Source organism: Impatiens glandulifera, chromosome 7 (genome assembly GCF_907164915.1).
Source record: "Impatiens glandulifera chromosome 7, dImpGla2.1, whole genome shotgun sequence".
In the NCBI taxonomy this organism is placed as follows: Eukaryota; Viridiplantae; Streptophyta; class Magnoliopsida; order Ericales; family Balsaminaceae; genus Impatiens; species Impatiens glandulifera.
In genome coordinates this window covers 28,513,794-28,541,713 of record NC_061868.1, presented here as the reverse complement: position 1 = coordinate 28,541,713, position 27,920 = coordinate 28,513,794, and the positions used below count along the sequence as shown (strand labels likewise).

Sequence of the window (27,920 nt, the reverse complement as noted above, 5' to 3'; positions counted from 1 at the left end):
TCCTATCTGGTTTTATTTCAAATTAATACTAATATATAAATAGAAAATCATATATCACACTAACTTTAAAATTTAATATGGTAGTTAAATATTTAAATTAGTGATGTGGCTTTTCAAAAAATAATTAAGTATTTATATCATATTTTGAATTTTCTTTTCATTTTAGTTTTATGAACTGATTTTTTTTTTAATAGTATTGTTAATATCAGTATTTTAGAATTTTATTTGATGTTAAATTTAACTTTATTTTTTAAAATAAGAATTTATTTTTTGTTTTGTTTTGTTTTGACACTAAATATTTATTCAATAATTATTCAAAATATTAATATTATTGTAATATTTATATATTTACACTTATTTTGTATTGTCTCCCACTTTAATTTCAAATAAAATAAGAAAAATTCTATAAAATCACATTATTTAAATTCAAAGTGCTTAGATCTTCTCTCAATATAAGAGTTCAAAATATTATCTTTTTGGGATAATTTTTATTTTTATGATAATAGACCAAGTTCCTAATCTTTTAATCTTAAATTAATTTCAAAATTGAAGTGTAGTTTTATGTTTTAATCCAACATTCTACTTATTTAGTTCAATTCATCAATATTATAGTAACATTCATTAAAATTGAGTCAAACATTCTACAATACATACACTTCAAATAAAAGCAATTGATTTAGTTAAACGCCTTTACAACATATTAATCCAAATAAAACTATGATCAGAAGAAAATTTACAATGTCTTAAAGCATAATACAACATTCAACAACGTACAGAAAAAAAATCAAACTTGGATCCTCTTTCAAGTTAATAACATGGAAGAGATGGATGGATCGCCTTAAGAACATTCGCGCAGAAACTCGTCCATTAATGCAGAGAGCTGTTGCGATTGCTGCGCGGGCGGTGCAAATTGCATTTGATCATCGGAACAAAGAAATGACAAAAGCCAGTTTCATGATGCTTCGTTTATTATTGTATTTGAGGAGGAGGGGACTTGAGGATTGAAATTGAGATATTGATCCATCTGCATCTGCCAATCATCATTAATAATGTCCCTTGCCCAGGGCAATGACAACAAATCATCAGAAATAATAGGAGGAACGCAAATAGTTTTTGACACTATGGGTAGATCATCAAGAAGTGATATTATTTCATTAGAATCAATGTCGTCGGAATAAAAATGAGATGTCGCCGACAGCGGATCAGGAGTAAAGGGTTGATAACTAGCATTATTTTCTGAATTATAAAGATTCGAGAAGCTTTGCTGCTGCGATTTGATGAACTCCATTTTGGAATTGATGATCTGAAGCTTTGCTGCGATTTGGTCGGAAAAAATCTTTTAAGAATTTGAGGACAAACCATTAACCAACGATAAAATAGAATCTCTATTCCAAGAACAGGCCCGAGACTTGTTCGTCGTCGAAATTGATCAGTTGTTCCTACGACTCCAACACCAACTCCGCTCTTATTATTATTATTAAGTAATTTGGATCGGTGTTCCTTGTATCGCCTGAGAATGGGTTTGAGTTGGTTAGGATTTTCCGGCCAAGTCTTCATTTCTCTTCCGTTGGCCGAGAAAGATAAGATGCACACATCAACGCTACACAACGTCGATAATTCCATAGTTTTTTTCTTCAGATTCTGCAACTGACGAACTTTCACCATTTCCAATCGATCCTTCCTGCACGTACGTAGAGAGTAGAGCTATATCAACTTCTTAATTAATAGCTTTTCTTATTACGTTTATTTGCATTTAAACATAAATATAAACTAACATAATCAACTAAACAACCCAATTAAACTAACCTAATAATTACAACCGCCCAATTACGTATTTTCCCGTTTACTTAATCACGAAACGTACGGTGTACGTTTTTTTTTAATTTGTTCCCCTATATTTAATTATATTATTTACTACACTCATTCTTTTTTCATTTCTTAATAAATTCAAAAAAATACTATTTTTATAAATTATAATTAACTTTATAAATCTAATGATTCTCCTTTTTAAACTTTTTCTTTTTTTTAATATGCATATAATATTAAAAATAAAATATACTAAATTAAATTATTAAAATAAAACATAAATTAATTTAAATATTTATAATTAAATAAAAATTACAATAAAATATATTACATTAAAATAAAATACATTACTCCACATTAAATATTAATTATTATGATGACGCAAATTACAATTTTGAATACCTAACCTTTAACTTCTCTTGGTCACATATATTTTTCATTTATTCGAGAAAATTAAAATTAAAATTCAAAAGAGTAGAATGCAAATAATTTTTAACTTTATAATAAATATTTGAACATTTTTTAATTATTGAAGGTTGTGACGGTGGTATATATATATATATATATATATATATATATATATATATATATATATATATATATATATATATAAAATGACAGTGGGTGTAAAATGAGATATTATAAAAACTTAAGTTTGTAGTGATGTTTGTGCAATTTTGAACTAATTAGATGTGAATTTGATGATAAATAATATTTTTTATACTTAAAAAAGAGTTTTAATCTGTTAACAAATATTAAAATGTTAATTGTAAATTTTATTAAAAGAAAATTTCAAATTTTAATATTTATTAAAAACATATATGTAGGTCTAAATATAAAAATGTAAAATGGTTGTCACGTTCCTATGTAATTATTAGATTAAACTAGGAGGTTTCGCGATAAACACGAATAAAAATATAAATAAATTCAATAAAAAAATATAATTATTTTAAAATATGTATTTAATGTTTAAAAATTTTAATAAATCACGAATAATATATTAGAATAAAAAATATAACACTATCATTCCACATTTTATTCACTTCGACAAAACAACTCATTTTCTCACATATCTCATTACATATTCTTTCCAATCGACCTCTCATCTCGTGACCTTACACCTCCACTTTGGTCAAATAAAAAACCTCAAACATTACAAATCTCTTTTTACCCTCACTTTAGCTCACCAATGCTCAATCGACCTCTCATTTTGTGATCTTAAAATACTTCGACTGACCAACCATCTCATTCCACATTTATCTACCAATTTAAATCGAAATTTTTATCTCTTGACATTAACTTTTTATCAAACAACTAATCTTCCCGTATATTTTAACCACCAATATCAATTTCTTTCTCAATCGACCTATCATATATTTACCTTACATTCACTTCGTTAACATATTTTACAATATACAACCCGATATTCTTTTTTCCTCAATTCAACTAACCATCCATCTCATTCCACATTTATTCACCATAATAATCGACCTCTCATTTATGACATTACACTTTCACTTCGGTCAAATCAACTATCTCTAACATTACCAATCTCTTTTACTCTCCCCACTTTGGTCATCAATCCCAACCGACCTCTTATATCGTGACTCATATCCTCATATATTTTATAATATACAACCTGATTTTTTTTATCCCCACTTCGGCTAACTAACCACATCTCATTCCACAGCCTAATCAAACTTCTCATAGTGTGACCTCTCATTGTCGAATATGGACGCAACACTAAGGGTTTATTCTTGTGACGCAAAATTATATGTGTTGTCAACGTTGAGAAATCAATCTTTATTTTGGGTAATGCATTTAACCTGCGGGGTTAACTCTACGGGGTTAACTCTACGTTTAAATACAACTAAGTTTCTCTAGTCGCACGCATATTAAGGTGTTACCACCTCTAGATACCTCATTTGTCACCATCATGCTAAATTGTATTGTCCAATGATGGACGCAACACTAAGGGTTTATTCTTGTGAAGCAAAATTATATGTGTCGTCAACGTTGAGAAATCAATCTTTATATTGGGTATAGCATTTAAATTGCGGGGTTAAGCTCTTCTGATTTATAGTTTATTGGTCGATCACTCTCTTATTCTATAAATTGTAGTAGTAGGATTTTAAAATAGTCAAACACACAATAAATTTTGTAAGTTTATTTTTCATATTTATGCAAAAAAAAATATATTATTTCACACTCATACTAGGGATCAAATTCAAACTTATGTGAGTTTGAGAGAGTTATAATTTATATTTTTATTATACAATTTAATCCGTAAGTCAAAAATACGAATAAATTTATGAGTTAAAAAATTATTATGAAATATATATTTAATAAAAATTATAAATAAAATTTAACAAATATAAGTGGTCTAATGAGTAAAGTATTTATATTATACTCAATATTAGAGTTTGAATCTCATCTAGGCTAAAGTGCGAATTATTTCATATATTTATAGATTTAAAAGGACGATGACATAAGGACATAAATTTTGAGGGATTAAATTTGATCATTTTTGTATGTCTAAAATTAGAAAAAACAAGCGACATTCACGTTATTAACATAAAATAAAATAAAAATACGTCAATAAAAAAATGACCAAATGGCATACACATGACATTACACGACAATCAAATTATTGGATTTATTTATTTTTTTTTCCAATTTGAATTCCATACACAATAGATTTGGTCAAGTTTAATTTTATATTTAAAAAAAAATAGATAATAATTTAGATTTTGGTTTTATAAGTTAACTTGGGCCAATATACCCCATAAATATGGGGTCAAAAATTTACTTAAATATATATATATATATATATATATATATATATAATTATAGATAAAATTAAACTATCATAAGTGGTACAATGATGGTATAATTGTGGTATATGTGGTGTAAATTTAAATGAAATATATGTAATTGAAGAGATATTTTGTGTAAATTTGAACGTGTTATTTGAGAAATTATAAGATTTAAATCGGTAGTAATGTTGATGTAAATTTAAGTACAGAAACCCTATCCTCCGAAAAGGTGTACGTCAAAACTCTATCTCTTGATAGGAATCTCCTTTTACAACATTACTCAATACTCAAAAACAAATCCTTATGCACAAGCACAATGATCATTCATACATGATCCCTACAAAACTCTATCACTCGATAGGTCTCTAAAAAAACTCTATCTCTCGATAGGTCCCCAAACGTAAACGATCATTCGTATATGATCCCTACAAAACCCTATCACTCGATAGGTCATCATAAAAAAACTCTATCATTCGATAGATAAATTAAAAAACCCTATCTCTTGATAGATACTCAAGTAAACTCTATCTCTCAATAGGTATTCTCGACAAAATTCATATTTGTCAATAGGTACTATCATCCTAAGTCACGAAAGTCTATATGTTGAAAGCACCACGATCATTTGTATATGATTGTTCTCAACCTTACTTATTAGTAACCTCGTGAAAAGTTTGTTAACTCCCACAAAAACACATATGATACCCCGATCATTTATACATGATCGCCCTAGACATTACTTGTTAGTAAGACTTCTAGGAAAGCTTATTAACTTACACGAGGACTCATCTATTGATAGTCTCATTACCATATGATCACTCTGAATGTTACTTGTTACTTACCCACATGAAAAGTTACTAAAGCTTTAATGTACCATATATATCTCCTAAACAATGACCCTTAACCATTTGTACATGACTAAGACATGGATAATCTGTTGGTATTTATGCCTAGTAGGAATTTAATGTTTCAATACCTATGATTATCATCATGCCATGAATTTTAAGAGTACTTTGTTAAGATCTGTGAAACATGACTCCCCAAAATAATTATCCTTATTAGGATAAACACTAAGGAAAAAATTTCCTAAAGCAACGCTCAGAAACATCTCGACGAATACTATGTATAGAATCAACATGTCAATCCAACCGTGACACGCTACATATTCCATCTTTCCTAACTCCCTCATTATAAATTGGACAACATAACCTAGTGTTAGATGTCATACTCGAATCAAAGTTTTCAAAACCAGTTTGTTGTAATCAAACTCGATCTGAGAGGGGCACTCTATAAGTACTAAAAATAAACACTTCAATTTATAATATTAAAATAATTATTTTGAACCATGGCCAAAAACTCATTTAAAATAATTAATTATGACTAATTATTGTGATAATTAATCAAATTAATTCAGGGTTAAGGCTAAAATAAAAAAAAATATATTATTTGGGATAAATGTTATACCCATTTCTTAAAATAAATTTAGAAAAATTAAGGGACAAATATATATAATTTAGAATGAATTGCTGTATCCATTTTATCTAAAACAATTATTTATTTAACCCTAAAATATACAAAAAAAAATTGGTAAAATATTTACCATGTTTATTTTAATATTTTGTGTATTTAAAAAGATCAAAATTAAATCCAAAAGGGTGAAAGAAAAATCAATTTCAAACAAAAGATTTTAAAATAAAATTAAAATTTGTAATTGGGTGTAGCAAAAAAAAAGGAAAAAAATTACAGAAGGAGCCGTGTCCATTGGATGGACGCTAAACTCTCATTTAATGCATCAAAGCGCTCCATGTAACCGGATGTAGCCAGGGAGAAGCACGCGCGCGAGGCAGTTGATTGTCTAACACTCGTTGGCCAAAATGCTAACAAAATGCCCAGACAGAACGACGCTTGGACGTAACGCTCTGACGCGCTTAAAAAAAACGTTGTTTTGAGCGACACCATCTCCAACGCGAATCTAGAGGGATAAGGACGAAGATTTTTCTTCGATTTCTCCTTTTTGGAACTCCTTTGTTATTCCACCATTTCGTATCATTTAAAGCCTGAAATTATCACCCTATGTGGTGATCATTTCTCTCTATCAAATTAGGGATTATTGATCCCTATTCCAACGACTTCATCCAAGAACAGTTAAAAGCCATTAATGGCTTTTGGCTAATTTAAGCCACTAGAAGGTTTCACCGACTCATGGAAGCTATAAATAGACAAATCATAAAATTCAATCTCCATTCTTAAATTGTGATTTACAAATAATCCTCCATTGAAGCTGAAATGTTCTATATTTTTCAAAATTTTGTTTGAAACCTTAAACTCGGATCTGTGTATCATAACACCTTCCCTAAGGTCTAAGAAGTGTTCTTCAATTCTTAGTAAGGATCCAATCACCCTCTAATTCATATTTATAGATTAAATTTGAAATTTTTATATTTCAAATTACATAAGCTTGTATGTTTGTTGTTTATGGTGTTTTATGGTTAAAAATTCATCCCTATATAATTTAGAAACTATCTAGATAATATAGAACCGATCAATCGATCTCGATAACAAAAACCTAAATTTGAATTTCAAAAATAAAAAACGGGTTTGTTATTCATGGGTTAATTATGTTTGATCACATCCTTGAAAGCTTCCCAACGTGATTGTAAACATGTTGGGCAAATGTTCAGATCATGTTTGATCCATCTCCATAATATTTTCTCAAAATCAAAATTTTCAAAATAAATGAAATTTTGATTTCTTGAATTGGTCAAAACAAGGAGACTATGTTCTTGTTTTGGTACCATTTAAGTATATGTGATATAGGGAATCTATTGGATAGCATCTTTCACTTCAAAACAACTTTAAAATCAAAAACTCAAATTTTGATCACAAATTGTTTTGGACAAATTGATCATCATCTAGGTTGATTGATACCTTGAGATGATGATCAACATGCTCCTGGGAGTTTTATGAAGCTACCCAAGCTCTTAGATTAAAATATCATAGCTAAAAAAACGAATTACTAAAACTGCACTTTGTTGTTCTTGAGAACCGAGAGGTCCGACCGAGAATCTTCGGTCCTAGCCGAGACCTATGACCGATGTTTTTGAGTTAAGATCGAGACATAAGACCATTGTTCTTGATCTAGGACCGATAAAATCTGGACCTAGGACCGAGTTGTCTAACCTGGGACTGAGACCCTAGGACTCATGACCAACAAATCCAAATCTAGGACCGAGACTCCTAAGACCTAGGACCGAGAGTTTTGAGTCTAGGACCGAGACTCCCGAGACCCAAGACCGATAAGTCTAACCTTGGGACTGAGTGACTTAGCCTAGAGCTATCCATGGACCGAGATGTTTATACACCTCGACCGAGAAACTTAGCCCCAAGCTAACCTAGGACCGATAGGTTTTTACACCTAGACTGATAATTTTAGCCAAGGACCAAGAGTCCTTAGCACCCTGACCGAGGAACTCCGATACTCCGACTAAGAGCTCCCAAGCCTCAATTGAGGATCTCCGGATCAAGACCGATAAAATTGAACTAAAACCCTAGGACTCTTATAGGCTTGTTTGGTTCCAGTTTTCAAAACTCAAAATTATTTTTGTAATTTTGAAACCCTAAGCCATTTTCTAAAAATCCTAAGAGATTGGAAATTACTTTAAAATATTTTCTTAATGTTTTCCAAACAAATATATCAACCAAGGTTCTATTGACGTTTATTTCTAAACCCTAACATCCTTAAAAATGAATGATATTCTTTAGATATAATTCTCCTTAGCGATTATCCGCAACAAGTATCATCATTTAATATTGTTGTTTCAATATTTTAAATAATGCTAAAACTTAAAAAGCATGAATATGAACGGAAGAATAATCGGTTAAAACTCAAACGTTATACAACTGATTTTCAAAAAGCCAAGTTTATAAAGTATAGACCATTTTTTAACGGGTATTGTACGCGTCCTGCCCGGTGGTACCGGCCCCTATGTCTAGTTCATCGTGTTTGAAGGTTCCGATTGAAAATTCGAACCGGAATGAGTTGGTCAAAGGTATAAAAATATAACCTCGGTTTACACGCCAAAATCTCTTTTAAATAAAAAATTATTTAAGAAAAGGATTAATAGAAAAATATAACTTTGGCACTTAATTAAAAGATTTAAAAATAAATCTTTTGATGTACGTATAAAAAACATAATAACACTAGAGTTTCCATAAGGGGTCTGTTTGTTTAGTTATGCTCGGGAAAGGGCTTGCGCACTATGTCCTCGCGCCCGTTGAAAACGGTTTTATTTTTTAAAAGCCTGGGTATTAAAAGATTTAATTATAACATTTATTTCCTTAAATTAGTAGTCTGGGGGAATTAAACAAAGATAAGTTTGGATTATATAAATAATTGTACAAAATTATTTAAATGTGTGTACTTGTGATTACGGTTTAGCGGAGATTTTTTAAAGGACCTGAAAGATGTCATAAAGGAGTTGGGTTTAAAAATAAACACCAAAATAAGTCTTAGTCAAAATATTTATTTGAAAAATCCCGAAAATATTTTGAAATCATTTTTCCAACCTCTCGTGATCATTTGAAAATGGGTTGGGTTTCAAAATTACAAAAATAATTTTGAGTTTTAAAAAGTTGAACAAAATAGGCTTTAAGACTCCAGTCCTAAGAGTTGGTTCATTTTTGTCAGTCGGGGACCAGATGACTCGGTCTAGACCGAGGGAGCTCTCGATCGAGGCTCGAGATTCTCAGTCGGAGGATCGAGGTTCCCTAGGTTAGGGTACCAAGGATTTTCGGTCCTTGGCTGAAATTATTGGTCTAGGTGTAAAAGCCAATCGGTCCTAGACTAATATGGGGATAGGTTTCTCGGTTGAGGTGTAGAAACCTCTCGGTCCGGGGTAGCTCTGAGCTAAGATCCTCGGTCCAGTGTTTGGGAAACTTGTTCCCAAAGTTGGACTTCTCGGTCCTATGATCTGGGAGTCTCGGTCCCAAGTCAGATTTCTCAATCCTAGGTGAAAATTCTTGGTCGGATTTCTCGGTCCTAGCTCAATAACACCGGTCCTAGGGTTCGGTCTTGACTCAAGAACATCGGTCCTTCATCTCGGTCCTAGGTCAGTTTTTTTGGTCCTAGGTTTTGGACAAGACTAAGGATTCTCGGTCCTATAGAACACGGTCCAAGAACACCAAGTATTCTTTATTTGGTCTGAAATTATAGATTTATAAATTTTGATACAGATTTAAAGTTGCCATTAGCTCTCTTAGATGTAGGGATCACAATCCATAATCCTAGAACCGATCAATCGAGCCCTAAGATAATCAATTTTTCTAAATGATTTCTAGGGAAAGATTTGAGAATTTTCGAATTAGGCCATCTCATGGTCTAATTCTTGTTCCAACAACTTCCAAATGATGTTTATAATAAAATATGATAAAATAATTATATCAATCAAGTTCTGTAACAAGTTTTAAAATTTGATTTGAAAATTTTCAGTTCGATCAAACATAATCGGGATGTATGTTTTATGATTTGAAATTCATCTTAACATGTTAGGCAGCTATTTGAATAAAAATTTAAGCTTAAAAACTCAAAAACATGAAAATAAAAATTTTCAAATTTTCAAATCAAATTTGTGTTTTTTTTTATTTGGGTTAAATTGATGAAATATTTTTCGACAAAAAGCTTAAAAATCATCTAAGGATCAATTTCGACTATAGAAAGTATAAAATTGAACAAGAAATAAGTTCAACCCGATTGAAATTGAAAATTTTCAATTTTGAATCACAACATGAATCATTAGTGGTTTGGAAGTTTTCTTGTGATCGGAGAACACTCCTATGATCTTAAGGAAGTTTTCCAAAGCTCTGAAAGTTGGTTGTATTTGTAATTGTAAAAAAAAGGAAAATAGCATACAAATTTATATATAGCATAATCTTATTATATATATAAGGATAAAATGATCTTTTGTTGATTTTTTTTCAATTAAATTTTTTAGATATATTTTTCAGTTTTAAAATAAATTTTATATTATATTAATTTTAACATTTTTTTATTTAAATAGTGATAGGATCGGATTGATCGATAGAGACGGGGGTCTGACTAAGGATGAAGGCTTATGAAAAACGGTTTGAAAGAAATCATGTTAGAGATTTAATTCGCTTTCTATTCTACGCAAACTTGTGTAAACACTTGAAACAGATTCAAGGCGGAATTGTTTACTTGGGTTTGAAGCACAAGATGAAATATGAAAAGATGACAGAAATGAAGAACACAGCAGTTTGTTTAAACACCACGTGTTAGACGTGTGTTTGATTAGACGTGAGCATCCACTTGCTCATGACGTAAAAACGTCTAACGTCTATTAGACGTGTCCGTCTAATGGCGTAGGTATAACACCTCAACATATAGACTTAGATGTATAGATTATGAGCAAAAATACGTCTAAGTACACACTGTTTCTTTTAGACATCCTTGTCTAATTAGACCGATTAAGGATATTCGTCTAGAGAATATCTTTACTTCCAAGTAATTTTTCCCTCTCATTATGAATATGGACATTAGAGTTTAATAAACAATTTTTGTGGTCCAAAGACCAAAAACATTTTTAACAAATAAAAACATTTATTCTTCCAGAATAGCAAATGTCATTGTTGATCTTCCAAGCTGTGTACTCAGAGGAGTACTCTTCTAGCTTCCTTCATGCGATCCTCCTGCATCACCTACAAAATAAACTATTTACACATTTTGGTACTCATACTCAATTGGGTCCTCAATCAATTAGTCCTTTAGGAATCCATATTTGAGTTATTCTAATGGATTTATCATTTTGTGCCGTGATTAATGCGTATGTTTTTGACTTAGCAGGCGACTTTCTACTAGCCACTGATCATTTAACTTTTGAAGAAGGTTTTCTTTTAAAACTCCTTGACTTAGAGTCGGGTTTTAAATTACCAGACTTATTAGCTTTTTCTAGATTATTCTTAAGCCAGCTAACAGTCGGCGGAACATAAACTATTTCATTTTTGAAAGCAACTTCTTCATGAATATGATCAGATTCAATATCAGTCACACTTCCTTTAACAAAACTTATTGGCTTAAGTTTGTCATTTGGTTTTGACTTTTTGCATGACAGGTTAGGGTCATTGCTATCAAATCCCAATCTGGATCTAGATCCAGCAGGTATCAACATGCTGATCTGATATTTGACAGCATCACCAGACCTTGTCCATGCACAAACAACATAGTTAAGCCTTTTGTTTTCAGATGAAAGAGTTTGAATTTGTTCCTTGAGCATCTCATTCTTAGATGAGATCTCTTCAATCTTCTTTTCAAAATCATTTGACTCTTCCCCTTTAGACAGATTTGGTTTATTTGAATCTGATGAAGATTTAGTTTCATTTAGAGATTCTTCTAGCTTTCTGTACTCGATGACCATGTCATCTAGTGCAGCTACCAATTGTTCCCTTGAAAACCTTTCGGAAGAGAAATCAAATACCTCAGTCTCCTGAGTTCCTTCTTCATCTTCTCTAGCCATGAAGCAAGCCACGTCTTCTTCATCACTTTCACTGGATGAAAAGTAAGAGCCACGGCTGCTTCCTCTGTTCTTTCTGTCACCAGCCATAAGATCCTTTAGCTCTTTTACATCATCCTGGGCATCTTCACGCTTTGGCTTCCCGCATTCCGATGCATAATGAACTTTAATACCACAGTTAAAACAAGTAACATTAGCTTTAAATTTTCTATTTTCATTAGAATTTGAAGAGTTTGAGTTAGAGTTGCTCTTCTTCATGAAGTCACCAAACTTCTTCACAAAGAGAGACATGGCATCGATGCTCAACTGCTGAGCTGTCATCTTCACATCCGGAGCGGTTGGTGGCTCTTCAGCAGTCACCAGCGCCTTGGCAATGATAACGGACGTGGGTTGATCTTCTTCCATCCTACAGTTCAGCTCGAACTCATAGGCCTTGAGGTCAGCGAAGAGATCAAAGAGAGAGATCTTGTTAAGATCTTTGGATTCTCTCATTGCCATAGTCTTTATGTCCCATTCTCTTGGAAGAGCACACATGACCTTGATAGCAAGCTCCCGGTTGCTATAGGTCTTGCCTAGGATGGACAGAGACGAGACGATCTTGCTGAATCTGGTGTCGAAATCGTTCATTGTTTCACCAAGACGCATTTTGAAGCTGTCGAACTGTTGAGTGGAAACCATAATCTTGTTTTCCTTAGTTTGCTCGTTGCCCTCGCACAGTTGAGTAAGTCTGTCCCATACCTTTTTGGCAGTGTCACATTCGATAATGTAGTTGAACATACTATCATCGAGAGATCTGTACAAAACATCAAGAGCCATGTTATTGAGGTTGTTCTTCCTCTTTTCATCAGCGGTCCAGTCACCCTTCTCCTTATCAATCTTGATAGTATCTTTTGTGACAACGCTCCACATGTCATCATGAAGAGAAGAGAGATGAGCACGAACTCTTTTCTTCCAAACAATATAGTTTTCACGAGAGAAGGTTGGAATGGTTGTAGCACTGGCATCTTTGGATATGGTTGACATATTTCAGGAAAGTCTTGAGAATAGAAACAGGGCTCTGATACCAATTGATAGGATCGGCTTGATCGATAGAGACGGGGGTCTGACTAAGGATGAAGGCTTATAAAAAACGGTTTGAAAGAAATCCTGTTAGAGATTTAGTTCGCTTTCTATTCTACGCAAACTTGTGTAAACACTTGAAACGGATTCAAGGCGGAATTGTTTACTTGGGTTTGAAGCACAAGATGAAATATGAAAAGATGACAGAAATGAAGAACACAACAGTTTGTTTATGGATGTTCGGAGAAACTCTCCTACGTCACCCCTTCTTCCAACCACCGGAAGGATTCACTATAATATGATTCGAATCAAATACAGTTTACACACACACTTAGCTCACTATTGAACAGAACACTTTCTATTCAATTACAAGATGAAGAATATCACTCAGCTAAAGGTGTTTTGATTCTAGCTCTCTCTTGATTCACACACAGTACAATCAGAAAGCAGCTTCACATTATAAGTTCAGTAAGCAAGATGATTGAGTAGTTTCTCTCTCTGCAAAATCAGATTGCTTGTTCGTTGTATGAGGCTAATTCGTAAGGTAGTTTGTCCGTTGTCCTTAAGATTTGTTAAATACTGAGCAGGAGCTAACGGTCGAATTTTTAGAATGAAACGTGGCACTCTTCCATTGGAAAGCCTCCATTGTACACAGCAGGTTCTGAGCACAAGGATCGTGGACGTACATCACTGGTAGTGCGCCGAATATTCCATCAGGGATGTACCTGCAAAACAAGTAATGTGAGGAAAATTTTCTTACGTGGCATTCCTTGATTGGATGCATATAGCTGTTGTACTAATCTTCACTAGAAAGTGGAGCAGGAGTAGGGTACAGCTATAACACGTTGGTAGGTGAAATGCTAGATTCAAGCGTACTGCTTAAACTGAGCATTAGACGTATTTCAGTTAGACAGATTGTAAAAATCAGTCTAATGAAATAAAACATCTCCTTCTAATAGAAAACGTCTATTAGACCGCCTGGTCTAATAGAATTAGACTCGCGTCTAATTATCCAATAACCATTAGACTGCACGTCTAACTCCACTAAGTTAGACTGCACGTCTAATTCCGGTTCTACCTCAGACTTGTCTGAAGGAGTTAGACGCACGTCTAACTTTCACTAATTAGACTACACGTCTAATTATCCAATAACCATTAGACTGCACGTCTAACTCCACTAAGTTAGACTACACGTCTAATTCCGGTTCTACCTCAGACTTGTCTGAAGGAGTTAGACGCACGTCTAACTTTCACTAATTAGACTACACGTCTAATTCCGCATAAATTAGACTACCCGTATAATTGCAAATATATTAGACTACACGTCTAACTCCGGTGAGTTAGACTGTACGTCTAATTTCGTATTCATTAGACTTACGTCTAATTCTTTACATTCATTAGACTACACGTCTAACTCCGATGAGTTAGACTGTACGTCTAATTCTGTGCATTCATTAGACTACACGTCTAACTCCGATGAGTTAGACTGTACGTCTAATTCTATGCATTGAATGCCAAAAATCGGTCTAATGACCCTCATTAGATCCAAGTCTTATGAAATATTGTTTCAATACAGCTGTATCAAAACTCATGAGTTATTTCATCATCAAAATCTCAGTGGTTAAATTATTTCAACACTTAGTTAAAATAATTTGACCCAACAAGTAGGTAAAAATAAGTTATAAATATGTGTTATCAAACTGTCATATATTAAATAAGTTCAAAATATATTAAATTAAGTGATAAATCAAGTTATCAAACACCGTATCTATTTATATACTGGGTTCGATCACTGATTCTTGCTAATTTATTCTCTAAGTTATAGTCACACGATTTTAAAATGGCAAAACATATAATAAATTTTATCAAGTTTATTTTTTATATTGATAAAAAAAAACATTATTTCTCACACGAGGGGTTCAAATTTGTGCTAATTTGTGGGATTTATATTTTATATTTTATTGTATAATTTAATCTAATATACAGACTAGTGGGTCACTTATTATAAAATTTATAGTAATAAAATTTATGAATAAAATTCAACAATTATAAATAGTCTCATGCAATCCATGATAATGTGACAATATTATATTATATGTATTTGAATAAATTGTATCTATGTAAATTTCCTATTTGAGATTTATAAAGTTTTAAATTGGTAATTATGTTTGTATAATTTAAACTAACTAGGAATTTATACCGATAAATAAATAAATAAATAAATAAATAAATAAATAAATAAATAAATAAATAAATAAATAAATAAATAAATAAATATTATTTATTTATAAATATTATAGATAAAATTAATATTATTTAAATCTAATTTAAAATTAATTTTAGTTTGTAAAATTAAATTTAATCTTAAACTTAATATTAACATATATTTTATCCCGGGGCTGAGCCACGCTTGGGCTAGGGTGGGCTTCAGCCCCACTTAAATTTAAAAAATGTTTAGGTTGTAGCCGAGGGTAAAGTTTTAAATATATGTATATTAAGTTTAAATATGTAACCATTTATCCTGATGGCTTTGGATTTAGTCTGATTAAGTTTATATTAATTTGTTTCAATTATTTAAATAAATAAATTTATATATTATTTATTTTTTCAATTATTTTTATATTTTCTTTATTTATATATTTAGTTTTTACTTATTTAAAATCTAATTAATTTAATTTTTCACACTTTCTTAACTTAATTTTTCTTTAACATGTATTATTTTGTTTTTTAAATCGAGTATTCTAATTACTTTTAAAATTTCGTTTATTTATTTTATTTTAGGAAGGGTTGGTCGAAGATCTATTTATTAAGGGTATTTGTAGAAAAATTTGATTAATATGTTCACGTATTACACGTAATAGTATAATACCAAAAATCTTACAGTCCAGTGAAAAAGAAATTCCTGAATTCGCCCTTGGGTTAGGGTGGGTTCTAGCCCCCACCTAAATTAAAAAAAAAATGGGGCAAATTAAGTGAATAAACTAGGCAAATGAGTCAGCCCCAGGTAATTTTTCATCCTGGTTCCGCCCCTATTTTATCCCCTCGTCACCTACTTAACCCCTCCATTGACCCTCATCTTGTGACTCAAACTTTTTCATATACATTTTTTATTCCATCAGCAAATCACCCACCAATCTTAGTCGACCTCAATTGATGGCACGCATCTTATATCTCGTCAAACTCAACCATTAACCCTCCAATTGACCCTTATCTTGTGACTCACACTTTTTCATATGCCTCTTTATCCCCTCGGTAAACCACACACTGACTTTAATCTTGTGACTCACACTTTTCATATGTCTTTATCCCTCGACAAACAACTCACCAATCTTAGTCAACCTCTCTTTTACTCATACTTTCAAATGCTCGTCAAACCGACCATTAATTTCAACCCCACACTTGACAAATCACCCACCACCCGACCTCAATCTCATGACCTCATACTTTCAAATTCTTGTCAAACCAACCATTAATTCCAACCTCACACTCGACGAACCACCTACCACCCAACCTTCATCTCGTGACCTCACACTTTCAAATGTTCGTCAAACCAACCATTAATTTCAACCTCACACTCGACAAACCACCCACCACTTGACCTCCATCTCGTGACCTTACATTTCAAATGCTCGCCAAACCAACCACTAATTCCGACCTCACACTCGACAAACCACCCACCACATGACCTCCATCTTATGACCTCACACTCGACAAATCACCCACCATCCGATCTCCATCTTGTGACCTTACACTCGACAAATCACCCACCACCCGATCTTTATTTTGTGACCTCACACTTTCAAATGCTCGCCAAACCAACCATTAATTTCGACCTCACACTCGACAAATCACCCACCACCCGACCTCCGTCTCGTGACTTCACACTTTCAAATGCTCATCAAACCAACCACTAATTCCGACCTCACACTTTGCATGAATTTAGGATTCGAACCATGGTCTTAAACATGAAATATGAACACTTAAATCGCTAGACCACTTATGTTTATTGAAATAATTTATAATTTTGTGTATGTATATATATTTTGTATTTAATATTTATTATCAATTAGTTAATTTGTATATTAACATAAAAATTATTTATACTTATAAAGAAAATATTATATATATATATATATATATATATATATATATATATATATGATAAGAGAGAAGATGTATGATAAAAGATAAAATGTATTTATATAAAATTAATAAAAAATAATATATATATATATAAGATAATAAATAAATATAAAATTATGAAGGTAGGTGCATTTAATTATATATATATATATTTATATATATATATATATATAAAATAAATATAAAAATTATGAAGATAGGTACATTTATAACCAAAAAAAGAAAGAAAGAGTATATGGTAATATAGATAATTTTTTAGATATATATATATATATATATTAATGAAAAATAAAATTGAATTAAGAAAGAAAGAGTAGGAGAGAAAGGAAGAGAAAATACTAATGACATGGATTATATACATGATAACATGAATTAATGTGGTGATTGACTTTAAACATTATTATTATTATATATATAATATGTTAATAAATACTAGATGTTATCGGTGAATTTATTAAAAAATTCAAAAAAATTATATTTGTTAGAAATATATATATATGTCTAGAAAATTAGTTGAAATCATGATATATCATGTTATTATATTAATGATTGGGAGATGGAATTTGAGAGAGGGAGGGATTGATGTGGCGCAATTTAAAAAATAATAAAATTTCTCTCTCTTCTTTCTTTCTTCACTTTTTTTATCCTTTTTCCAACTAGTGATGTAGTGACACATCATTCATTCTCCTATTCCCTCTCTCAAATTCCTTCTCTCTACCACTCCTCTAATATTAAATATTAAATTTTATATATTTTCTTTATAAAGATTTATGTTATTTAGAGTTATATTTTAAACAATTAATATAAAAATTATTTGAGTTTTTTAATTTTATTTAAAATATTATAAAAAAAATTCCTAACCATTTTGTAACTAAAACATATAAATCTAAGTTATAAACTTATATATAAATTTAAAAATTAATTCTTATAAATATATAATTGTAAAACTAGTTCATTTATATTTATTAAATATTAAACTATTTATACTTCTATATTAAAAAAAATTAAAAAAAAAAAATAGTTAAACCATGATTTATTTTAATAGGAAACTTAGTCTGAATTTTGTAAACAAAATCTAAAAATTTGTTGAATAAGTCAATAAAACATTAAAACTAAATAACATATGAGATCATAAAAAAAAATAAAAAATTTCATATTTAGTCCAATTAAAATATATTTTCTCCAGTTAGTTTTGTATAGAAGAATAATTAATTAAACTAACATGAATTCAGTGCTTATATATAAATATATATATAAAAAAATATTTTTTATTTATAAATATTTTTTATAAAATTAATATTAATCAAATCTAATTAATTTAAAATTGATTTTAGTTTGTAAAAATTAAGTTTAATTTAAACTTTTTTAATGTTAACATATATTTTATACATTCTATACCACTTCACCTTATAATTGACAATTATCTTGTGACTCATACTTTTTTATATGTCTATTTTATCCCCTCGTCAAATTACCCATCAATCTTAATCGATTTCAATTGATTACATACTATTTATCTCTCGTCAAACTCAACCACTAAGCCCCTAATTGACCCTCATATTGTGACTCACACTTTTTCATATGTCTTTTTATCCACTCGGCAAATCACACACTAACCATAATCTTGTGACTCACATTTTTTCATATGCTTCTTTATCCCTGACAAAACACTCATTAATCTTAGTCGACCTCTTTTTTTACTCTCACTTCAACAAATCAACAACCACTCTCAATTGATCACACACTTCTTATCCATTGTCAAAACCCAACCACTAACCCCCAACTGACTCTCATCTTATGACTCTCACTTTTTCATATGTCTCCTTATCCCTCGATAAACCATTCACCAATCTTAGTCGACCTTTTTTTTACTCTCACTTCAACAAATCAACAACCAATCACAATTGATCACAAACCTCTTATCCAACTTCAAACCAATTACTAACCCCCAATTGACCATCATCTTATGACTCACACATTTACACGTCTCTTTATCCCCTCGATCAACAAATCACCCACCACTCGACCTCAATCTCGTGACCTCACACTTTCAAATGTTCGTCAAACCAACAACTATTTACGACCTCACACTCAACAAACCACCCATTACCCGATCTCCATCTCGTGACCTTCCACTTTTAAATGTTCTCCAAACCAACCACTAATTTTGACCTCACACTTTCGGATACCTCGTATTATTTGTTTAAAAGTTGTGTCAACACATATTGTAATCAAGAATGCATATTTGAAAATCTTATAACTCTTTTCTTAAGTATTAAATGTGAACACTTTAACTTTAGATCCTTTGAGATTGTTAAAATAATTTTATTATTTTGTGTATATATATATATATATATTGTATTTAATATTTATTACTAATTAATTAATTTTTATATTAACCAAAATAAATTATTTATACTCTTAAGAAAAATATTATATATATATATATATATATATATATATTTTGAGAGAAAATATGTAATATAAAATTATTTTTGAATTTATATAAGAAAATAATGAAAGAAAAATTAGTTATTAGTATTAGTATTTATAAATTATATATATATATATATTATATTATATTATAGTATTATTATATATATAATTATTAATAAAATAATATATATATATATATATTATATAAATATATATAATACAAATAATACTTTATATATAATAACTATTAATATGATAATCTCACAATTAAATTATAAAAAATTTCTCTAAATAATATTCATATATATATATATATATATATATATATATATATATAATATTTAATATTTAATATGTATTTCTCTCTTTTTTATAATATATATTTTATAATTATTTTTAATTTTTATTTTCTGTCATATATATATATATGCTTATAAATAAAATTTGAAGAGGGACAAAAATTTTTAAAACATATAAAATTGACTGTCAACCAATTATAATACTTAATTTTAATTTAAAGTTTTACAATGTTCAAAACGTCAAAACAGTGGTTAAACGGACTTAATAGGAACACAAAATTAAAGTACCATCTCATAAATCCAACCTTGATGTCCATTCAAAATTCTAAGATAGGCTATAATTATTTATTAATTACTTTTTTTTTTTTAAAGCTATAATTAATTATTGTATTATTTGAATAATACAATAATGCTTTTCTGTTTAGTCTAATAGGCTAATCTCATTATGTGTTGATCATGTCGGATAACTACCTTATCTAAAAAAAAGAAAAAAAAGAATAATTAATAAATAATTATAAATTTATAACCTATCTTAGAATTTTGAATAAACATCAAGGTTGGATATGAAGTGCCCGGCCCTTTTATGAAATGGTACTTTAATTTTGTGTTCCTATTAAGTTTTGTTTGACCACTGTTTTGACGTTTTAAATATTGTGAAACTTTAAATTAAAATTAAAGTATTATAATTAGTTGACCAACATTTCTATATGTTATAAAATTTTATTGTCCCTCTTCAAATTCTATTTATAAGCTAAAATATAATCAAATTGAAAAAGCATACAGGTTTTGACTTTCTCTTATTTATATGATGTAAAGATTAAAAAAAATAATGTCTTATGTTATATATTTTTAATAAAATAAAATATTATACATATTTAATTTATTTAAAAATTAACTTTAAAAGTTTATTTCCCATCAAATTTATATATATTAATTTTTTCTTCTTAATTAATTTGTTTTTATTTTTTATATATAATTTTTACTCTCTCTTTCAAAAATTGGTTATATTTAATTTGATGATATAAGGGTAAAATATATATTATATAAACAAAATTTAATACATGATGACCTGATTATACATAATTATGACAATATAAATTATTGTGGTGCTAAGCATAATTTTTTTATATAACAATTAAAATGGCTAAATAACTAACAAACGGATAGCATAGCACATTGTGACGGGAGATTAATCATAGTTTTCGCGCCTCCTCTCCTCTGTTTCCTCCTTTCCTCCTTTCTCTCTCTGGATTCTACAATTTCATTTCTCGCCTCTCTTCACAAAGACTTTCCACCTTTCTAATCTCTTCAGTTTTATTTTGAGGGAGGAAATTAATCATTAATTTTGTCGAAGATCTGGGGAACTGTTGTAAGTTTTTGTTTTCTTTTATAGCATTTGGAGTGTTTTTAATTTACAACAGAAGATGATGAAACAGAATCTTAATCTATACATTAGTATGATGAATTCAGGAAACAAATTCTTAAATTCAAACGCTTCAAGTTGGATTAATCAATCAATCATATTGATTTGTTTTCTATTTATGATTCAGGTGTTGTAACATTCCATAATGGGCATCCTGGGAATGGCAAAATTTTGATGCCCAAAAGCTTGAATTAATGTGGTCAAGACTCAACTATAACTGTTAGTTAAAAAAGTATAGGTTTACAAAATGGCTGTCCCTATGGAATGGTTACTAGAGAAATCGGAATCTGTAGTGATGTCTGATCATGCTTCTGTTGTGTCCATAAACCTTTTCATTGCCCTCCTTTGTGCTTGTATCGTGCTTGGTCACTTGTTGGAGGAGACCCGGTGGATCAATGAATCAATCACTGCTCTTATCATTGTGAGATTTGTGTATAAACAATGTGCTTGTTTCGAATTCTGAAAATAACTACACGTTTTTTTTTATCAAAAATGTCTATTTAGAAACTGAAATCAATCAGACTATGCAACCGTCGTTTTTCTTTCATCGCATATTTCATAACACCGGAATGTTGCAGGGTCTGTTCACAGGCTTCATTATCTTAATGACAAGTGGAGGGAGAAGTTCGCGTATTCTAGTGTTCAGTGAAGATCTTTTCTTCATATATGTTCTTCCACCTATCATATTCAATGCTGGGTAACTTGCTTCCATGTTCTGTTTTTGCTTCCTTCTATGAACTTTTCAGTAGTTCATATTTGAGACACCCTTTATTAAATGTTGCTTCTGTTTCTCTTGTGTGGCTTGACACTGAAACCTGTGTTTACATATATAATTTGACTACAAATAATTGGTATTTTTCTCATTGACAAATTTGATTTTGTCCCTCAAACTTTTTTTTATCCATTAAGTAAAGGATCCATGACAAGTTTGGCCAGTTGATGCTGTTTTAGGGACAGGGAATTTTTTATTGTCTTCTTCATGTCAAACTTATTTTCTCTATAGTTGCATTGTTTCTTGGTAATTGTCTAATCACATACTAATTGTCTAATCTCGTCATTGTAAACTTTTGTACATATTGTTTGTTCACAACATTCAAGTATAGTTAAGTCAGGAATAAAGTTCTAGTTGGGAAGGAAAAAGGATAATTAATGAATGATAACTTGGAAAATTAAATAAGTTACTAAAATTGTACAAGTTAGAATGATAAACAAAATTTCACACTTAATGCAATAGTAAGTTAATAGGGGAAACCATAAAACAGGAAAGTTATATTGTTGTTTAAATGTGAGAACTTTCGTGGAAAAAGTGAGAGTGTCTTATGTATTCAATTTACAAAGAAGTTGATAGCAATCGATAACCGCTTTATCTTTTCATCAAAGAATAACACAAATTTTCTTTGAATGTAACTAATCTTGCACATTTCAGGTTTCAGGTTAAAAAGAAGCAATTTTTCCGTAACTTCATTACAATTATGATGTTTGGTGCTATTGGTACAATTATCAGTTGTGCTGTTATTTCATTAGGTATGGATAAATATTTCCTCACGGGTTTCCTAAGCCCTAACTTTCTACAAGCATATTAATCCCCAAATATTTGATGGAACACAGTCTGGAACGGATCATTGTCATTTATTGTAAAGATTCAGTTATTCATCCTGCTTCACAACATAACTAATCTTGTTCACTATTCACTCTTTTTGATTCACTCAGGTACCACTCAACTCTTTAGAATAATGGATATTGGATCATTGGATGTTGGAGACTATTTAGGTAACATGAGTTTATATTACTTTTTTCTTCTCATTGATTCCATACCCATCTTTCCCTGATTATCTGACTCGATATTTTCAGCAATTGGTGCTATATTCTCTGCAACAGATTCTGTTTGCACATTACAGGTATTGAATACGTGTTAACTGTTTGTCAACAACCATATATATTAAGGCCTTAAAGCGTGAAGTATTCGTTTTTCATTTTTTGAAACCAAGTTTGATCGCTGTCCCTCTGTACCCTGCCATTGTCATGGGCTTATAACTAGAAAAAACTAAATCTTATTTTTGCCCTGCAGGTGCTTCATCAAGATGAGACACCCCTACTCTACAGTTTGGTATTTGGGGAAGGTGTAGTCAACGATGCAACATCAATTGTCCTTTTCAATGCGCTTCAAAGTTTTGATCTTACAAATCTTGATCCCACACTCGTTTTACATTTCATTGGAAGTTTCCTCTACTTGTTCTTTTTAAGCACTTTGCTGGGAGTCATGGTAAATACTTGTTTTTCAAATTTATAATAATAGATATATGGTAGAATATAGAACAAAAGAACTAAGAAATGATATTGATGAAGTGGAAAATAGTTGAAGATCTGTTTCTCACCTAACCTTGGGACATTCTTTCTATATGTCTTTTCTCAAATTCTCATATTCTTCCATATAATTTCCCTTATTCTGTAATGATTGCGTGACATTTTACCCTGCAGACTGGCTTGCTTAGTGCTTATATTATCAGAAAGCTTTACATTGGCAGGTATACATCCAACTGTAATCCTTACTTGCTGGCTTTCCGACTTAATCAACATAAAAATTGCTCAACTTCGTTATGGAATATTAATCATATATATTCTCATGAATCATTTATCTTACTATGATGATATGCCATTAAATCAAAATCTAGGCACTCAACCGATCGTGAAGTTGCGCTTCTGATTCTTATGGCTTATCTTTCATATATGATGGCAGAGGTAAGTGATTTCATCAACCCTTCTTTTCCCTAAATGTACCTATTCTTCTTACATAAATATTACTAATGATAATCTTTCTTTCCCCAAAACCAATCCCTTCATCACATATATACAGCTCTTCTATTTGAGTGGCATTCTGACTGTATTTTTCTGTGGAATCGTGATGTCCCACTACACTTGGCATAACGTGACAGAGAGCTCAAGAATAACTACCAAGTATGCCTTACCTCAATTTGGAAGTTCCTCTCATACATACTTTAGAGAGTTTGTGGTGCTGGTTGGATGGGTCATAATATAGTGTTTACAATGAATGAATTCATTTACAGGCATACTTTTGCGACATTATCTTTTCTAGCAGAAACATTTATATTTCTCTATGTTGGTATGGATGCCTTGGACATAGAGAAGTGGAGAATTGTTAGAGATACGTAAGTCATAAATTAATTATATTTATACCCACCACATGAGTTACCATACATATATAATCTAACATTAACATGTTGTTGTGGTGTTAATTAAAATCGTCAGGCCAGAAAAATCATTTGCCCTTAGCTCGATATTGATAATCCTAATCTTGATTGGAAGAGCAGCTTTCGTGTTTCCCTTATCGTTCTTGTCAAATTTAGTCAAGAAATCTCCAAATGAAAGGATCAACTTACAGCAGCAGGTAGTTAAAAACATTTCTTGAGTATAATATTCCTTCCTCATGACAGTCTTCAATTTTAAAATTCTTTTGTTTTTTTTTCATAACTTTCAGATAGTGATATGGTGGGCGGGTCTTATGAGAGGTGCAGTGTCCATTGCACTTGCTTACAATAAGGTAATGTCTGATCAGATTATAAGGTAATATGTGCAGAAATTAAAGTCATGTAAATATATAAAAATGCATGCAGTTCACGCGATCAGGGCATACACATCTGCAAGCAAATGCGATTTTAATAACAAGCACGATTTCAGTTGTTCTCTTCAGCACAGTAGTAAGTGACTGACTGACTACTGAACTAGAGTTTTACTTCTTTTTTGTTTGTATTATTATTATTTAACAATATTGTTGATTTGGTCATTAGGTGTTTGGTTTGCTGACGAAACCTCTTATAAGGTATATGCTAAATCCGAATGATATGGGACACATTGATGCAATATCAGATCCAAACACCCCAAAGTCATCAGTTTCGGTTCCACTACTTCAAGGTCAGGAGAGTAGAGATGTGGAGTTTGATATTGGAATAATTACTTTAACACGTCCTAGCAGCCTGCGCATGTTCTTGACCACTCCAACCCATATGGTCCATCGCGTTTGGCGTCAATTTGATGACTCTTTTATGCGACCTGTCTTTGGTGGCCGTGGATTCGTTCCATATGAACCAGGTTCACCAACCGAAATTAATCCGACCACTTCATCATCAGCCATCCATTAAGAAGTAAATAGTAATAGTAATAGTAGTAGTAGAACTAGTTTATTATTCCCTCAATTAATGAAGGGGACTATGTTTTAGCTTCTTAACAATACATAATCAATAATGTATTTGTATTTTATTTGAGCAGTTTTAAAAATTGGGAATAAAGCTCATTTTTTTCCCCTCAATTGTCATTATTTGAGTCTTCTTTACCCTCAACTTTATATTCATCTTTTATTATAATAAATTTATTTAAATTATCGTGTTGTGTCGATTAAGAAACTAGAGTTAGGGTGATTTTAAAAAATAGTTTGGGTGGAATTAAAACAATACGAATAAAAAATTGAATGAATATTTGTTAATAGTGAAGTAAATTAAAAAATTATAGATTTGTGTATCTTCTTACATTTAAAAAAAAAAATATATAGGCTAAAATATTATATAAAAATAATCTTTCTGAATCTCGCATTATTTCTTCTCTGGCAGTATTTACAGAGCTGAAACTGATTCAAGATAGAGAGTTTCATTTCATATTTTTGTTGTTTTTTTTTATTTTCACATTCACTAGGTAATTGTATTTAGAAGTACAGAAGTGAGATACTTTCATAAATAGGCATTTTAATATTTATATTATGTTATTTGATTATGTCTTATATTATACATTAATTTTTTTTCTTTTTAATTTAAGTATAACTAGAATTACATTCCACGTTATAATCTTTCACTTTCATTTAAAACGCTTTCAATAAAAATCGAATCCGTGATCTTTTATTGTATTATATCAACTATTTCTACCAAGCACGGTAGGATAATTATTGTAAAATCTATCATTAATGAGTAAAAAATTTAAATAAAGAATGAAAATTTTATTTTAAGTACAACTCAAATAATCATTTTTTATTATAATTAATCTGATCAATTATTATTTTGAAATATTATTTTTAATTTAATTTATATGTATATCATATGTATATTTTTTAAATTATAAAATATATATTTTTTAAAAATGATAAAAGTATTATATATATATATATATATATATATATATATATATATATATATATATATATATATATATATATATATAATTTCATATTTATGGTTCAAGAACTCTTTCATAACTGTAAAAATTGCCATAAAGGAAAAAAAAAAACTCTGATTTTGCTATGAAAATTGATATGAATAAAACATATGATCAGGTTGAGTGAAATTTTTTGAAAAATTTATTGATCAAAATGAGTTTTTCTGAGAACGTGGTTAAATTGGTCATGAGTTGTGTGACTTAGGTCACATACTGAAAGAATTCTTGACAATGGTGAATCAACAAGACGAGAGAATGTTAAATTAGGGTTTATAGAGAGAAAAATGAGAAACGACAATGAGGATTATTAGCTCCCCTGCCTTTTAATATTAAAATGTAATAATTACAAAGCAATCCTTAAATGATTGTTTTGTTTACATTTAGGTATATGAACAACACAATGTATTAAAATATAACCTAACTTAATAAATAGAACAAACTTAACATACTATTTTACATCCCCTCCTCAAGATGGACATCTTGAAGACTAAGTTTGTTCCTTAATTCTGAAAATGGATGGCAGTCTAATGCTTTTGTAAAAATATCAGCAAGCTGAGACTTGGACGGAATATGCTGCAACGAAATAATTCCAGCTTTAAATTTGTCTCGTACAACATGACAATCAATTTCAATGTGCTTCGTTCTTTCATGAAAAACTGGATTTTCGGAGATGTGGATCGCCGCTTGATTGTCACACCAAAGTCTGACTGGAAATGTTGTTTTGACTCCCAAGTCATTTAGAAGATAACATATCCATTGGATCTCACATACCGTAGTCGCAAGACTACGATATTCGGCTTCTGCAGATGATCGTGAGACTGTTGTTTGTTTCTTGGTTTTCCATGAAACTGCTGCATTACCCAATCTAATATAATATCTTATGACTGATCGTCTTGGATCTGGACAAGAAGCCCAATCTGAATCTGAAAAACTCTCAAGAATCAAATCATTATTAGTAGAGTAGTATGTCCCAAGAGAAGGACAACCCTTTAAATACCTTACAATTTGCAAGGCTGCCTTCCAATGTTTCATGGAAGGTTTTTGCATAAATTGACTTAGCTGTTGAACCGCAAAAGTAATATCAGGACGAGTCAAATTTAGATAGATTAATCTACCAATAAGTCGTCTATACTTTTCCGGTTCAGCCAATGAGTGATCACCATCATGCATTTCAAGTTTAATGCCTTTGGACATGGGA

At 30.5% G+C, this 27,920-nt stretch overlaps 1 protein-coding gene across 1 annotated transcript; it reads left to right on the top strand.

Moving 5' to 3' along the window:
- Positions 1-21,264: 21,264 nt before the first annotated feature.
- Positions 21,265-25,826, top strand: LOC124944657 (sodium/hydrogen exchanger 1-like). Its single transcript, XM_047484969.1, has 15 exons — positions 21,265-21,451; positions 21,633-21,926; positions 22,084-22,202; positions 22,932-23,029; positions 23,216-23,275; positions 23,357-23,403; positions 23,574-23,768; positions 23,984-24,030; positions 24,178-24,244; positions 24,360-24,460; positions 24,571-24,672; positions 24,773-24,911; positions 25,002-25,064; positions 25,138-25,221; positions 25,312-25,826. The coding sequence occupies exons 2-15, from the start codon at positions 21,753-21,755 to the stop codon at positions 25,660-25,662; spliced, it is 1,647 nt and encodes a 548-aa protein (XP_047340925.1). The 5' UTR covers positions 21,265-21,451; positions 21,633-21,752; the 3' UTR covers positions 25,663-25,826.
- The last annotated feature ends 2,094 nt before the right edge of the window (positions 25,827-27,920 follow it).